The following is a 17913-nucleotide window of genomic DNA, read 5'->3' as shown; positions in this document are numbered from 1 at the left end:
GAGATCTCACAATGAAAAGGCACTGAGATTTTCTGTAGTGTACTCTGGATTTCTTTCTGTTGGTCTGTTTAAGAAAAACACTTATAGTCACTTAAAAAGCTATCTCTGGAAGAGAATGTTTAAGATAAAACTTAATTAAGTCAGTCTTTAATGCTGAATAATTAAAACTACCATACCTCCAGAGGGCTGCTATAGAAGAATCCATGTTTAGCATCGGTTTTGTAATTTCTGACACTTAAGCATATTGAAATTTTTTTTTAAAAGTAGCCACAGACATATTTAGTCCACTCTGGTCTGCTTCTTGGCCTTGGGAAATCTAGCAATCAGAATGGAAACGCCTGTTCTCAGAGGGGGCCTATGAAAGTCTGTTAGGAACTAGATGTTGCTTCTAGATTTCCTGCCCCCTGCTCTGACAGTTTTTCCTACACATTTCTCCAGAGTTGTCCTACAATGCTCGGAAGCCTCCTGCTTAATGTGACTTCACCAAGCTTTAACTCTCTCATGTAGGAAAGCCAAGGACATCCTTCCACTGGCGTACGGAGGACTGAAGCTACTGTTGCCAAAGTCAAGCAGTCTTCCAGTGGTTGCAGTGGATCCTGGAACAGACTTTGTGAGTCACTCTGCATAGGAAAAAACCAACAAGGATGATTTTCCAGAGATAGAATCCAGGTTGAAGATATCTGTATGCAGTGCCTATTCCCGTGCTACTGCTAAATGACTAAGGAAGCAGTGGTAATAGACTGCCACTTTTCATCTTCAGGTTCCCACTATGTGCCCACCACCCCCATGGTGGGGGTGACTGATAGTCCTCACCATCCTGAAGTTACGGAATGGCTTCTGTGAAACGGACACAGTGACTTTGATCAGCAATCTCAGCACTTCTCTGGAGGTGGGAGCACTTTGGTGGAATATTATCAGCTCACAAGAAATGAGTATGCAAGCAAGAATGCAAGTGAGATAGTCATTACTGTTATTTCAGATGATAAGCAAGAGATGGAGTTGTATGTGTCCTGTCTTCCTACATACCGTTTGCTTCTTTGTTCAAGGCTCACATAAGGACGGACAAAATGAAGAGGAGTTTCCAAACAAGAATGGGATAGAAGTTTTGCAACCCTCATGAACATACCGGGGCAGTTTCCATAATGATCAGTGCAAGATTAGATACACACAGAGGGCTTGCTAATCTCCCTAGAGCGGACGGGAAATGTGAAGCTTGTTCAGAGCAGCAACCATCAAGACGTTCCCAGCTGGACTCCAGTACCTCCATAATTTCAAATTACAAGAAGCCACTTGAAAAGGTAAATTGTTTTGATTGTATGCAAGGAGACACAGGGTAACGGGCCTGCAGTTGGAGGGATGTGTGTGGGAGAAGGCAGCCCTGTGGGTGAGAGGAAAAGGGTTAGGGACAGCTGGTAGAGAAAGTGTCCTGGATGGCTGCATGATTTACTGACACTGGGGCAAGGGAAGGAGTCTGTTGCTCAGGCCTGGAGGACACTCTCTGTCACCCTAGGGGAAGGTTATGGAGCTTCCCCATATTTTGTGTCACAGAAAAGGCCGGATAAAACAGGTAATCACCTGCTCCAGGCACTTGCTGATATCTACTGGGATAGGGAAAAAGCTTTATCGTCAAAATTTACCAAAGGAAAGAAAAAAACAAAAAAATTTGCCTATTATTTCCAATACATCTTCTTTTTTTTGCCTATAACAGCCCCTTTCTCTCAGGCCATACTGCACAGCAGCCTATACAGAACAGCCCTTTTTTTATGTTTCACTTTCAAGAGCCCCTGCTTGCAATTCTGCAGCTTGGTAGCTCCTGCTCCTATACAAGGGTGATAGTATATTCAGTGACAAAAAGCACAAGAGAGGGGCAGCAAGGCTTACAGAGGAAGAGACTCATGCTAGCTTTTCTTTTTATCTGCCACTGATATTTACATTGATGGCAAGTGGGTGGTAAATAGCTGGTAAATATTCCTCTTATGGGGGTCTTCAGCCATGGGGTACAACCAATGGGCAAATGAAAGGTGCAAGGCGCTTGGAGAGTGAGAACCTCCACACCCCGAGATGTCTACACCGATGTGCCTTTAAGCGACCCTGCTCTCTGGGACTGAGCCTCATTCTCCTTCCCCTTTTATTTCCACAAGGAGATAAATTGGTCACAAGTCTTTGTGATAGCCTTTCAAAAGCAGGGGCTTTCTGGCTGAGCATCATAGACACTTTTTTGTGCTAACTTGATGGTGGATATTAATAACATGAGCAGTCACCTCTGAACCAAAAAGGAAAGGGGAAAGTACAGAGTTTGGGTTGCTGACAGAGTCCCATCCACCCAGCCCACATCATGGATGTGTGCAAGGAATTTCTGACGCATGCTCATGTGAACAACCACTATGCAGTCAAGCGGTTTCCACTAAATGGATCTTACCACTTCAGAGCCGCTGCCATACAAAAGTCTATTGTTCGTAGGCAGGATCCGCCTCCCTACCCTTTCATTATAAAAGCACAGACCACAACAGTGGCATGTTTATCTTAGCAGGGTGTTAAGTCCTACCAACTGAGACTCTGGTTTAGGATTATAAATGGGTTTACCCCAGCTATTCCGAAACATCCAAAATGCTGGGCAAGGCACATGTATGATGTCAGTGCTCGGGCAACAGTTTTAGGAAGGTAAGATGTGAACAGGCTGAGTCTGAACCAGATGAAAGCACTTTTTTTTATAAGAAAATGAATGCAAGACAACTCTGGTGGAGAAACGGGGTGGTTCATGGGCGGCTGTCAGCCTGGAGAGGCTGATCTTCTTAGCTGTCCTCTGCAGAGAGGTCGGCTGCTACGCAGGGCAGGGGCTTACCTTCAGAATGCTTGAATCTTTCCCTGAGCTAGAATTAGTATCTGTGAACACCCTCACAGATGTGTTCATGCATCGAAAGCTCCAGCCAAGAGAGATGCAAATCTCAGGAGGCGAGTAACATCTGTAAGTCCAACACTTAAATAAAAATTTATGAGTGAGCCTGGACTCACATCACGCTATCCTATATCAAGTCCTGCATTTACTACAGAGACAATATTGGTTATTTGGACAGCTGGATTCAGCAGTGCAGACAAGTGTCCTATGGGGAAATTCTCCTACACGGTCCTACTGATAGAAGTCACCACTTCATTCAAGCTTGTGGCCTGCATCCTCTCTGCTCTTTTTCTGTTTGGTCCCCCTTCTACCATGAGCTGTCTCCCAGCCCAGAAGACAAGGTGTCTCTCCTCCTCTTCCTTAAGGGCTAGGTAGTGGAGCTGCAAAAGGGCCTCATGAGATATTAAGAGCAGTGCTGAGGGAGGAAGGAGAGGGATCTTACGGCCAGCAAGGCTAAAAGTAGTGTAATGACCTGTGAGACGGGAACACAACCAGCAGTTTTCAGGTGACTCCCTTAAGAAGCAAAAAGTCTGTTGGCACTCAGGAGATGAGGTAAGGAGTGAGAAGCAGAGAGATGAAGGCAGGGTGATGGCTAGGGAACAGCAAAGCAGTAAGGAAGGAGGGCATACATCAAGGCCATAATGGAAGATTGAGACAGACAGTTTGGTGCCTCCAGAGAAAGACAGAGGATGTCAGCAGGTAGGAGTCAGACAGCAGTGGCATACTGATGTCTATGCAGCCATGCATGTAGAGGGGTCTTGGGAGAATAGATGAAAAGGCAATATAGATTGATCCATTGCATGGTGGAAAGGGAGCAATATTTGAAAGGAGGGGAAGGAAATACAGGAAATTTGGGAATGACAGCTGAAATGCTGGAGAGGGAGAAGTTTAGACCTTTAGAGGTGCACAGGAGCAACTCACATTACTGGAGCCCTTGGCACAACACAAACTATTTTCCTCTGACTTTGTGGGCAAAATGAATTCACTGACTGGCAACTCCCATCCTACCCCCTTCCCAGGAGAAAACAGCTTTTACTGCTTGATCTGTTCAGCTCAGTATTATGGATCTCACACCTGGGTTCTGACCCTCTCGCAACATGTTAACAGCCTGTGTTTTTCTAAGGCCACCAACCACAGGTAACTGCACCTCAGTCCTTTTAGCTCCCAAGCAGCACTCACCAGCATGGCACTGACACAACCTTACAAACACGGAGAGAAGCCAGATGCCGTGTGACCCTTGCAGATTTGAGCACAGCCCTGAGGAAATGGGTGAGCTTAACCCTCAGTAAGGTAAACTCCTAAAATCATGAACCCCCTAACAGGAATGGCTGGGTTTTGCAAGGCATGTGCGTCACATTTAGCCATTCCTGCCTCAACTTCCAAATCAGCAGGGCACCAACAGTGGTGAAGGAGGAGGGGAAGAACAGAGCCGCATGGACAGGCTTTCACAGCAAGAAAGGAAAGACTGTGTAGGCAGCCTGGACCAAGCAGCCCTGAATTTTAACTAGCCCCTTTTTTTTTTCTGAAGGGGCTAATAAAAGTGGAGAAGTTAGACATTGGTCTGGAAGGTGGTAACACCTGTAAGTACGTCAGGCCAGGCTAATTTCCTGGGAGAACAGGACTGTCCTGGTTTTGGCTGGGATAGGGTTAATTTTCTTCCTACTAGCTGGCATAGTGCTGTGTTTTGGATTTAGGATGAGAATAACATTGACAACACACTGATGGTTTAGTTGTTGCTGAGTAGGGCTTACACTAAGTCAAGGGCTCCTCAGGTTCCCCTGCTCTGTCAGGTGCACCAGAAGCTGGGAGGGGGCACAGCCAGGGCAGCTGACCCAGACTGGCCAAAGGGCTATTCCAGACCGTATGACCTCATGCTCAGTATATGAACTGGGGGGAGTTGGCCGGGGGGGCAGTGACGGCTGCTTGGGGGAGGGGCGGGGCACGGCCGCGATCACTGTTTGGGGACAGGCTGGGCATCGGTCAGCAGGTGGTGAGCAATTGCATTGTGCATCACTTGTTTTGTATATATTATTACTATTACTATTATTATTATTTTCACTTCCTTTTCTGTCCTATAAAACTCAACTCATGAATATAACTTTTTTTTTTTCTTCCCGAATTCTCTCCCCCATCCCACTGGGGAGGCAGGGAGTGAGCGAATGGCTGTGTGGTGTTCAGCTGCCTGCTGGCTTAAAACATGACAAGGACTTTGGAAAAAGAGAGTGGCTGCAGGAGGGTTAAACACTCCTGGGCACTTCCTAGGAATCAGCTATGTTTTCCTATGCCAGCTGCAAACTGTGAAAGATTTTTCATATCTAGATCATTTAATGTTGCTTGATGCATCAGCCTGGTGTTTTGCAGGTACCTCAATCTCTGGAGACATAGTTTGTTTACTCAGGACACTCACACTGCTACAGCCCCTGAAGAGTGTCTTCTGTGTGGCAGCCCCAGAAGGTGAGCTTAGTCACAGGAGGCTCCTGACTGCCCCACAACAGTCTCTGGAAAAACAGTTCAGGGCTCGTGTGTCCAACAGGACGGATTGAATAGCAGCAGCCTGGGATGAACCGGCTGGGAGCATGAGCCAGGTAGTTCTCCGTAGCTTACCAAGAAGGACCATGCAATCTGCTGGCTTTGCCACAGTTAAGAACTCCAGCACAAGGCAGTATATTAAGGGCTTCGTAGTACTGCTACGGCTCAGGACAACAGGCTCAGGCCCAATGTTCCCCTCTAGTACATCTGCAATGCTTTCACCATGGGAAAAGGGCAGGTATCAGCTTCATTCCTGCAAGTGGAAATATGCAGGCTGTGTCTCCACTCTCCCCATCCTTGTGTTTGGAGGCATCCATGGGCAAGCACACGTCCTCTGCAACTCCTGCTCAGTGTCAGCTCCTCGGAGACCAGTGCCAGTGAGGGCCAGCTCTGAGAACAGCTCTTGCAACGCTTGCCCGTAGTACATGGCTGGCCAAACCACTGGCCAGCTGGCACGTAAAAATACTCGTCTACAGAGAGACTCAAGGGATACTGTGTACCACCAAGGAGCTAATCAATTAAAAGCCTCCTAGGGCAGAAAATCCTATGTGACTATTCTGGGTGTTGGCTTTTTTGCTTTGTTGTTGTTGTTAAAATAAATGCCTAAACAATATATTTAACCAGCAAAGAGTAAATAGGGAAATGATAATTATGAAGCACAAAACCCACCAATGATTAGCCTCTGGTGCTATAACCTTTTAAGCAAAGGCTGTCCTTGTTTACACTGAGAAAATAAACACAGGAAAATAAACCTGACGGGCTGTGGAATGGAGTCATGAATTTAACCAGCCTCTTCTATCTCCCTTTTTTGTGACATTTCAGTTGGGTGGCTGCAGCCTCCTATGAGGAAGCTAAGCCCAAAGCGCAGTGCGCAGCTCCTGAGGTTCACTTAATCTTAGTTAGACTGGCAGAAAGCACGAAAGTGGTGTCAAGGGTGATGTGGAGCAGGCCTGCAGGGCCCCTCCGCTGCCTGGTACCAAAGGAAGAGCTCCTCAGCCTTATCAGATCTCCTTGGTAAAGGCTCTGCACATTCCTAAGGAGGGGCTTAGGACCAGGCCGTGGGATAACCCAAAGCTCTGAGCAAGGGATGTGGAAGAGGCTGAAATGTCTTTGATCAGTTGAAAGGAGAGAAAAAAACCAAAACCTCCACCAAAACCCCCACCATCCCCCGTTTGCTCTCCAACATTTGCTGCTAAGAGGACGTGACTGAGCTAGGAGGTAAGAATTCCTCCAGAGCAGAGTGCTGATCAGATAACCTATCCATTTTAAAAATAGCTTCCAGTCAATGCTGATTTTTTTTAAAGCTGTGTTGTTATTACTGCTAATGTCAAGAAAGAGCACTAAAATAACGGCTTTTGCAACTCAGTGCGCTTTGCACTTTCCTTGGTTCTTGCCTCTGCCGGTGCAGGTGATAATTACGCTTTTGTTTAGGATCAGCGTTATTCTTACATTTTCTCATTCATTTTTCCAGTGGTTTTAAACCTGTGATCTCAAACCCCTACAATTTTCCAGACTGTTTCTAAGGGTCCAAACCAGAAACAAGCATGTTATCACTAGGTTGAAATTTCTTCACCTGAAAATTGCCAGGGTTCACAAACCTACAAAGATTGGAAAAAGTGCCACCAGTCTGGTTATAAGCCTTGCAGAGGATTACAAACACTGCAAAACAAGAGTAGCATTGTGATCGAAGTGAAAGTGTTTGTACGCTGAGCATAGGAGTCTGTAAAAGAAAAAGCCAGGATTTCACTATCTAGACTTGCAATATAGAAGTACCATTTACAATAGAGAATTAAAAGATTATGTTTTCTACATTATTTCATTCAAGAAGATTATAAGACAAAAGAAGAAAATGAAAAGGCACATACTGCAATTTTCTCCAAAGTAGACACTAGCTGTGACCTCTTTAATGTATTAAATGAATTAATGTGTTAAAGCTTCCTCCCCTCACCCTCGAACATCCCTGTGGGAAGCAGAATTGTGCCATCTAGTGGGGTTTAGACCAAGTCTTAGCTGTGCATTCCCACTGGACGCTATAGACACCCTACAGACCCCCTCCACTTGAGTAAATTTACATTACAGCACAGACTTTTTGTGGATTTCACTTTGCCCCCAAGTTCACACCCCCCCTGCGCCACAGAAGGGCCTGCAGACGGTCTGCTCGCCCCACCGGGCTGAGGGGCAGAGAGGACTTGGTGTGCTCAGAAGGGGAACCTTCCAAAGCTCAGCCAGGCCTTGCAGGATGGCCAGAGTGTCACAAACAAACAGGCGATGCAACTTCACATGGGCAGGCTCTGAAAACAGGGGACAGGAGGGGCAAACAGGGCAGGGTTGGCTGCCTGGGGGGAAGTTTTCCCTCCTTGAGCCAGGCATCCCCGGCAAGGGAAGATACATACCACAAAGGCTGGGGTTTTCCAGGGGCTGGAAGAGGGGAGGGGAAGCTGCTTTTTTATTTATCTGCTAAATGCATGTTTCTTCTTGGCTTCTGAGACGATGGGAAAGATGGGGGGAAATGATTGTCATGAATATGACTTGGTAAATTTGAAACATCAAAGCCAGGGGGTTCACCACAGATGCAGACTCTCGCGTGTGCCAAGCAAGCAGCAACCTTGGTTTGCTACGCTGCACGGCTACGGAGCCTGTGCATGCAGGTAACACTGCAACGTAAACAATCTCATTTCCTAGTACTCTTTTGTAAGTAAGAGGCCTAATATAGATTTCTGTACAATCTTTTAATCTTTGCCTTTTATGGATTAGTGTATCTTTATGCCAGAGCCATTTCACTTGCTTGCGATTTTTTTTTCTCCTGTGCTAGTGATAGGGGAGAGCCGTAAAACGTATGACTGCAACACTAAAATCAGTTCAAGTGTTGCAAGTTACATACCTATGTAATAAAGTGTTACATACCTATCTAATAAAACCTGATAGATGTTCTTTGGGAGGGCTTATTAGTGCATCAGTCACAACAGGTGAATGAGTAACGACTCTGCAAGGAGTTTCCAGTATCAGGGTAAGTAAAGTTCACTGGCCAATCCTCAAATAATTAACAACTCTTTCTTCTACAAATGCAGTGAGAAGTGACCTTTTCCAGCAAAACAGAAGCTGTTTTTCTCCAACTCAAAGCATCCTGTGGAATAATTGGATCAGCTCTGCGCACCGGCAGACCTTTGTCTTGCACGAATCAACATGGAAAGGAATCTTAAGAATGTTTTGGTTATTTCTTTCGGATTTTTATTTCTCTTCACTGCTTATGGAGGACTCCAGAGTCTACAGGTAAGTGGTTGGCAGGACAGCTGGCCTGGAAGGGTATCCGGCCAGCTGGTTGTTTGAAACCCACTGGTCTTTCCCCGGTTTCTGTGAGGAAGGCGTGCACAATATTTTTTTGAGGTGGGTTAGGACATCAGCCTGGTGCAGGTTAGTATCCCTCACCCAGATCCATAGCATTTACTCAGTATTTTTTCTAGCATTTCTCAAATAGTTAGAACGCTTGTGTCAGACAAGTATTCTTTAGGTCCATAAAAGCTGTTTGAATGAAAACTAAACTTCTCTGAGATTTTTCTCATTCCCATTTCTGGAAGGGGTTTGTTTTGAAGATTTCTAAATTACTATAATTTTAGTATTGTTATACAGCAATGTAAAATAATAAAAATGTACGCCAAATCCATTACATAATTTAAGTATAAAATAATACAGTAATTCCTGGCATCATAGAACATAACACTAAAAAAATATTATTTTAAATCAAAGGCATCTGTGGCTTGTATTGGCATTAACATCTTAAAACACAGTAGCAGAGATGGGTTTCTGGAATGACTTGAACACTCAGGATACCATCAGGGCTGGCTTGTTTAGCATAGCCAAAAGAAAAGACTGAGGGTTACTGTTGCTGTCTATGAATACTTCAGAGTAGATAAACTCAAGGAGGAACTTCTCAGACTAGAAGACTCTGCTGGTCTAATGACAAGTAAATGGATATAAGTCACTCATGAGCAACTTCAGGCAGGACATTAAAAGATGACCCTAATTAATTGGGTCAGATTTTCCCACTGGTGTGGGAATCTGTATGCTTTAAAGGTGGAGCTTGATATACAGCATGATGCACTTGTTTGCAATAACAAGGGCTTGATCTCATTTCAGGATGAGGTCCCTGCTAGCTCTGTCCATCTCTCTCTCCTCCTCTCCTTGAGCAGTTTCTGTTCACTGACAAGGTCAAATTCCGAGTTCAGGGAAGTTCTGCAAAAACAGTCCCAGAAATGGATGGAGATGTTATGAGCTGGGCAGACTAACGAGGTGGGGGAAGATAAACCCTAGAAGCCGTGAGGCAGCTCCACCATCTGAAATGGTACACGCGCAGGTTAAGCGCTGGAATGTAAAGCCTCCCCTAGCACTGCAGGAGAGAGGGGTGCTGATTCATGAAGTAGCCCTCTTCTCTCTCCATTTTTGTCTTAGCGGTTAAAGAGGACTTGCTGAGACACAGTCAGAAGTAGGTTATTTCATTGTATTGTAGCCTGCAGGACAAATATTAAAATTTTGCATCATTTATTTCAACATCCTCCCCCCCAAAATAACCCCTCAAATAGTAACAATTAAGCTAACCATATGATTTTGAAGGCCTGGCTCCTAATTTTTGGAAGCTGCAGCTGTCAAAACCAGGCATGTGGTGTTTCAGAAATAGGGCCTCAGTGATCAGGAAGCCTCTTTGCCTTTTTACAAAACAACCATTTGGATTCTCAAACACATTGACACTGCTCAACAGAGAACCTCCTCACCTCACCGTCCTGATGCCTGCTTCTCGCCAAGGTTGCCATGTGGCTGCCACCATGGTCCTGCATGGTGGAATGGTCCTACATGGTCCATGCTGCCACTGCCAGGACTGGAAGCGTTTGGTGCAGCTACCAGCAGCCTCACCCTCCTCCAGCGCTCTCCCGTGCTACCAGCCCCCAGCATCCATTCCCCCTTACAAAACCATACTGGGTCGTGTCAGCTTTTAATGAAAACAAACAGGAAAATGTTGATAAGCAGCATCTTGATCTGCTTATTGCAACTTTCACAGTATCAAGACAAGAGGAGAACTATTTTGAGCATAAAAGTATAAAACCTAGTTAGATCACTAAAATGTTATTCCTCCCTTCTGAAACTGTGGGTTAATCAATTACTTCCAACTACAAAGGTCTGCTGTGAGCATATTAGGACATATGGACCTCGGCCTCTGAAGAATTTAGAAATTACCAGACCTGTAGTTTAAAGCAAAGAATCTTCCACTGCTGCTAAGTCAGCCCTTGCGGTGCAGACCTGAGGACATTCCTGCCTGAGACAAAAAGGGAAGGCCAAGAAAAGAGGTTATTCTTCATTCAGCTTGCTTTCAAAGACAAACTCAAATGAATTACATTAAATAATCTAAAGTCTGACTTACCAAAGCTTTGAATCTGAGCAATCGCCACCTGGTTCTGTATCACATTTTCATAAATGGGCCATCGTCATGAGGAAAACCATAAATCCATAATCAGGCTGCTTTGAGGAAAGGAGACAGCAATACCTGGCCCCAGCTTCCACGTCTCTCTGTTCCTGCCTGAAGCCACTCTCTGTACACCATAATAACATATGCCTGTGGTAAAATTTGTCTCAGCTGCTGTTTTTGTCCATGCAGAGCAGTCTCCACTCAGAAGAAGGCCTGGGCGTTGCTTCCCTAAGTGTTCTCTATGCTGCGCTCATCTTATCGTCCATGTTCCTCCCTCCAGTCCTCATCAAGAAGCTGGGCTGCAAGTGGACCATCGCAAGCTCTATGTGCTGCTACATCGCATTCTCCTTAGGGAACTTCTATGCTAGCTGGTACGATTTAAATACTTTAACCCTGTCTATTGTGTTTGAACAAAACCAGTAAGGGTAAAGTTCGTTCTTCTTTTTCTTCTCAATTCCTACTCTACTTCTGTGTTGCAGATTTGAAAGTTGGATGCAAAAGGTGTTACCTGCAAGAAACAGGGATAAATAAATCCAGTAGCAGGTGAAGCAGAGAGGGGAAGTGTGCAAAAAAGCCAGAATGAATGCATCCATCCACCCACCTGAAGCTGCTTCTCTAATTCATGCGTGTAGCAGAGATTTCCCTTCAGGAAAAAAAAATAATCAGAAGTTTCCGTTAGAATCCAAATTACTTTTAGGACTGTTTTTGAAAAGATTGGTAAGGAAAGGCTCTCTTCTAGACAGTGGCTCTGGGAGCAGAGGATGACAGGAGGTGGCCAGCTCCTGCCTTGCCCTTTTGGAGGTGGATGAACAATTTTTCCTCTACTTTCCAGTGACAAGGGATGCAACTCTGCAGAGGAAAGTTGTTGTGATCCACCTTCCAAAGTGCAGGTGCAATTTAGGTTCTTGGTTACAAGGGCACATGAATACAGATGTAGCCAGCCTAGCCAAGACCTAGCCCCTGGACACAGCTGGGAGTGCTTGCACATCCTAAACTCCATAAGACTGGCCCTTTCTTGGTTCCATGGTGTAGATTTCTTGAATCACACAAAGGATAAATCTTTTTCTTTAATGTTTATTTTTGCCTCTGGATCTTTGGGCAAATGATTTTATGCTTGTGGATGATAGCTATGCTAAATAAAGTGTTCTTTGGCAGGTACACACTAATCCCTACCTCTGTGATCCTGGGCTTAGGAGGAGCACCGCTCTGGTCTGCCAAATGCACTTACCTCACCATTGCTGGCAATTCTTATGCTGAGAAAGCAGGAAAAATTGGGAAAGACATCATCAACCAATACTTTGGGGTCTTCTTTCTGATATTTCAGTCCTCTGGCATCTGGGGAAATCTTATCTCATCCTTGATACTCAGCCAAGCTTCCAACAAAGGTAAAATATATTTTAATTTCTTGGTGCTTCTCTCTACAAACATCAGCTAGTTCTACATGGCTAAAAGGTATATCTCTGCAGCTAAGCTGGTGACCCTCAATTGCCTTCATAGTCAGTGGAAACAGGCACTTCAGATGTGACTTAGTTCACCTGAAGGTAGATGTCTGAAATAGATGGGCTAAACTGCTCTCTGGCAGCGTCTATTCTCTATCAACTCTTCATCAGCTATAAAGAGAGTTCAGACAACTAGCTCAAAAATAGATGTCTACTGAATTCCTTTTGAATTCCACCCCTGTGTTGTGAAACACAGATAGGCTGCTGGCAGTGACAGTCTTTCACATCTGACTTCTATTTAAAGTGGATTAAAACAAAAGGCAAAACACTGAAGCAGCCTTTTCGCAAAGCTTGTAGTATTGGATTAATTTGCCGCTAAACGTTCAAGGTTAGTCAAGCTGCTGGTGCTTGCTGAAACTGAGTGCTTTACAGAATTATCAAGAAATAGAAGTAGCTGTTGGCAGGAGTCTGTATGCCAGGGCTCCTCTGCTGTATTTCAGGCTCAGACAGGAGGTGCCGATGCAGCTTGAAGAAATCACTCAACAGTGCTGCCTTCATTTCCCATGCTTGTAATAGGTGTAAGTTTTAAAAGGGCAGTTGTGAAGATAAATTAATACTTAGATGCCACCTTAGAGATTCAAAGTGCTGCGGTGTATTATCATTGCAGTCTCTCATGCATTCCCTATCCTGTCAAAGTCAGAACACAATGGACATGGGAAGAGCTTTCCATATACACTGCTACTATGAATAGCAAAAAGTTACTTCTCTTCCCCAGCTCGGTTAAACAGGGTGTCCTCTGGAGGGTATTCAAATAGGTATTCGGTTAAACCTAAATGTCAGGGAGCTGGCATCAAGTTTTAATCTTTGAATCCTTGGGTTTATGGGCACGGTACTTGTCACAAGGTGTGATACTTAGGGAGAGTCACGCTTCCTTTACACTCAAGCAACTGCAGATGAAACACCCCCAAAGCAGCATGCTGAAGGGCATGTATGAAGGGCAGCTGAGCCCTGCTGACCCAATGGCTGAGCCGCACGATGTCTCGGGAGGGAACGGCCGTTCCGGTGTCATTTGCAGGGCAGAGGCTCCGGTGCAGCTGCAGGGTCTGCACAGACTGCGACCATTTTACTCTCCTCTGCCCCACAGCGCACATCACATTAAGTGATGTTAATAAGAGGACTAAAATACTCTTTTTCTATCTTGTAAATTCTCTCCTAGTCTCACATCTGAGGATGTTCCTCTAAATTCTAATGAACCTCCAACTTTTACTTATTTTTTACCAGTGACATTGGATTTCAGGGAATGCTGTGCTCCTGGGAGGTATGCTATGAACACCTCTCAAAGCCAAAGGCCTTGCATATCTTCACAACAGTGATGAGCAGTCATACTATAAGCTTCCCAACTGTGCTTTCGCAGTGAGACTCAGCTTTAACATAGAGGGAGCTTTTTGCAGGGGGGTAAGGGTCTCCAGGCACTCAGTTCTTTTCTTTTCCCCTGACAGATCAGCAAAGATATCCACCCATATTGTCCATATACTTAAAATGTATAATTTCACTGAGCAGTCAGAAAGATACAGTATGTATCTGCAGAATCAAAATGCATAAAATTCAGACATGTACATACACTTGACATATTGCCTGCATCACTGCATCCAGACACAGCAAGGCAAGCTACACCATGAGGTAATACTACAACAGAAGAGAGTAATCAATGTAAATTACAAGAGTCATCCTTTCTTGCTCATCGATATTGCAGCCTTATTGCCAGACGACCAGAGCAAACCCCGCCTTGCAGCTTCCATATCACTGACTGCATGTGCATCTTCATCTTCAGATGATGCATGAAGAGATAAAAAACTTGTTTTACACACTTCCGCACTTCACTAGTGTGACTCACCTTTTGCATATGGTAATTTTGCTGAGGGTCTGGAATAGTTACACAATAACCCTAACTGCAAAGTTACAGATCAAGTCCTGTTTAAGGAATAGGCCAAGCTACTCTTTATTATGCTTGGACCAGTGACAAATTCTGCAGTGAGAGCACTGAACTAATTGTATGTTGTTTTGATCATCCTTCCCCGCTCCACAGCTTATTCAGGCTCACGCTTTGGGTTAGTATTTTGATTTTCCAGAAAGAGTACTGGAGGAAGTGGGCATGGTGTCGTGGTGACACACAGGGTGCATGAGTACACGCATGTGTGTGGCTTTGACACATGCCCAGCACAACGCTGGCGGGATTGAACAAAGCAAAGGTCTTACTGGAAACCCTGCCAAACTTCTGGTTTCAAGTGTGTTCTCAGAGAGTAATAAAGCCAGGAATGAAGCCAGGAAAAGCTGATTTCTTGGAAGACTGCATTAGCAGGTAATCACAATTTGAATTTATAAAACAAAAAGATGTCTTGAGGTGGTTTCCATTCCTATAACATATACAGAAATTACCTGGAGAGGGATAATGTGCTCTGGCTGTAAGAATTGAGGTCCATCAGTTCAGTGGTGGTATAAACTGAGGGACCTGACTTGTGGGGTATTATGATCAACAGATACACGCTGGAACTTTAAATACTGCAGATTGAGCTTGGATTCATTTTTCAGCCTCTGGCTTTAGTCCATGTCTCCATGTAACCATGAATTCAGTGTACTGTCTTGAGCAACTGTTTCTGTTAAACCAAATTTTTGTGTGTTAAGCTGGGATTCTGAAGTTAAAATCTCTAATCAGGAAGGATTTGAAACCAGGACCAATCACCCAGCTCCAGATTCCCTTCTCCTTATGTCCTTACATGCAGTCTTCACTCATCTGATCTCTTCCCTGTCCTGCCTTTCTTTTGGTTCTTACTGGATTAGTGGAAATCTCAGAAGAAAACCTGACATGCTGTGGAGCGTATGACTGTGTGACCAATGCCACTGGCACCACTGGATCAGCAGCAGAACCCTCCAAATCCTTAATTTACACTCTGCTGGGGATATACACTGGTAAGTAATCCACACAGTCTTTGATGAGTATCACTGATGGGGAACCTCCTACCTGTGAAACCTAGCATGGCTTTGCAGATTAAGTTTCCAACTTCCTCCTTTGATCCAATTTGCTAAAAGGAAGTAAGATATGTGAGACCTGTAAACAGCTCCTTCCTGAAGAGTTTCAAATGCTTTGTGCCAGCGCCGCATCATTTTTGTCTAAAGGAGCAAGACATTCTTTACACTTTTCACCTGGAATAAAGCTGAAGCCTGGTATGGTGACCCCACTGTTTCACCCAACGTCAGTGTTGCTCTACAGACTAGAATCAAAAGGATGCCCACGTTGCAACTAGAGGATTGCAGCAGTCATTTATGCAGTCATGCATGAGACGATAGCTTTAAATTCACCATCTTCAGGATCAGCAATAACAAACTAGTTACTGATGGCATTGGGCAGATTTATATATGCATGCAGAGGTCCAAGATGCTAAGAGCAGCCCAACTACTGGTACTGGAACTCACCAGCTTCTGGTCATCTGGGGATGCCTATCAGAACTGGCTGGTGTCCTGTAACATGTAAAACAGCTTTAGCACAGGAACTGCAATGTAATTAGAGGTGGACCTGAACTACAGCTCCCAGAACATGCAATCATTTGGGGGGAGTTTTTTGGATCCCTGATGAGATTTTACAATTTCAGTCAATTGTCAGCTGTGATGCTTGAATTATAATACCTTAGTGTGAAAGGCAAAGAGAAGCACCAGGCAAATTGGCACATCTCCTATTTAGTAACTACAGCTGCTATAGACCGTCCTTGCATAAGGCTAGAAAGCAATCAAAGACAGGGAAGGCTGGTGCCATCAAAAATCAGAAAGACAAAAATAGAGATGCAAAGATTCATTCAGTGAGGAAAGTTCAAAAAGTATCCAGCTCAAAACAAGTTCTTCAGATAAAGGGGAAGCATCTGGCAAGGCAACACGTCACCTTAGCTCCGTTAAAATATCTTTGCAGTCTCTGCACATAGATGTACTCTCTATGCTAAGACAGATGCACAGAATTTGTCATACGCTCAAACAGAGAGTATGTGATCTGGTCAGAGCCAGCCCTCACCGGACAAGTGCATCGCAGCAAACCCTCCCTCCTTCCCCAACCTCCATTCCTAATTGGTGAGCAAATGCAAAGAATATCTCCCCATTTCCCTTCCAGGGTGTGCTGGAGCTGATGCCTTTCTGCTAAAGGCAGGTTTGGCTCACAAGTTTAAATTTAAATTTGATGACTAACATATACAGCACTCCCTTAGGCTTTGCTCATGCAAAATGAATGCAACCCTGCTGTCTACTGACCCCGCGTCAGTAGGGCTTCATTTTTCTTTTAAGCTCTTAATAAAAGATACGTCTTTTCCTACCTCGAGGGAAACCAAATAGCTAAATATTTCATTCACGGACATTTTTAAAATGTCTCCTCTATTTGGTTGCTGAATACATATTTTGCCCAGCTTGGGTGGAGACAATAATGGACAAGCCTTTTGTTGTTTAGTTTTCTCAAGAACTGTGGATGTTTCTATTTATGTTCATATCAACCACTATTAAGCCATGCAGTTACTTATCTCCTATAATTGCTCTTGACTCACTTGACGTATTTGTTGGAATATCTGTCCTGTAAATGTGGATGTCCTGCTCTCGCGCATGTAAGCCCTGCAATCAGCCCATAAGCACTAAGAAACGCCCTGGCAGAACCGACAATGTCTTACATCAGGAAAGGTTTACAGCTCAGCCACAGCAGAGAACCAGGACACTAGGGAATACAGTTTCATTCTAGGAGACATGGGTGAGAAATAATAAGCAATAAAAAATTGATGGCAATTTACTGTAAATCTGCTAATATATTTGGACATTTAAAAGTTCACAGAAAAGAGCATGCCTGTACACAGTAACATAGGAGCGCATTAAACAGGCAACATGGATGGGGAGAGGTGCCTGGTTCTCCTCTTACTCTCAACTCTACTTTTTTCCATGGATGGATTTCTAGTCAGCTTAAGTAACAGAGGAAACATAATGATGCCTTGAATCTGTAACGAAGCAATCAGTTGTGAATCTGCAGCTGCCTCATGTGTATTATGAGCCACAGTTATCTTCTTGATAACCTGAAAAAATTGTATTGATTCACTCCACAAGCAATAAACCTAGACTGGTACATACATGATCATTTTCTGAACAACTACCCTGTGTATTCTTTCACATGCTGTTTTTGCTAGGAAATTACAGGTTCAGATTGTAACTTCCATCTTTTCCAAGTCACCCAGAGTAGCTCACTATCATCTTTAAAATAGCACATATTCTGTACTCAAAGCATGGCTCCAAGCTGACCAAAAAAAAAGAAAACCCGCAACATATACGTACTGGGATCCAAGGCAGCAGTTCTAATTTCAGCCCTTTATTTTTCTTTCCATGTATTTGAAGGAAGATCCCCCCTAGCCCTGAAAACCTTGGCAGTGGAAGTGAATATTCCTCTCTCTTGTTGATTTAAAGTCTTTTGATAGCTCCCGAGAGAGCCGTTTCTGGCCAGCTCCCCATCCCTGCGACCCCTGGCTTGCCCTGGAAGGGTGAGCCACCACCCTCTGCGGCCGTGCCCCCGGCCCCGCGGGCCT

General features: G+C 44.5%; 1 protein-coding gene across 1 annotated transcript in view; it reads left to right on the top strand.

Moving 5' to 3' along the window:
* Positions 1-8608: 8608 nt before the first annotated feature.
* UNC93A (unc-93 homolog A) overlaps positions 8609-17913 on the top strand; it is an 18754-nt gene continuing 9449 nt past the window's right edge. The window contains exons 1-4 of the mRNA XM_009633994.1: positions 8609-8695; positions 11070-11251; positions 12036-12265; positions 15158-15286. Of these exons, the coding sequence (XP_009632289.1) occupies positions 8609-8695; positions 11070-11251; positions 12036-12265; positions 15158-15286 (628 nt within the window). The remainder of the gene's footprint in view (positions 8696-11069; positions 11252-12035; positions 12266-15157; positions 15287-17913) is intronic.

The sequence above is a fragment of the Egretta garzetta genome, unplaced genomic scaffold (assembly GCF_000687185.1).
Source record: "Egretta garzetta isolate BGI_Z169 unplaced genomic scaffold, ASM68718v1 scaffold122, whole genome shotgun sequence".
Taxonomy (NCBI): Eukaryota; Metazoa; Chordata; class Aves; order Pelecaniformes; family Ardeidae; genus Egretta; species Egretta garzetta.
This window is presented reverse-complemented; position numbering and strand designations above follow the sequence as displayed.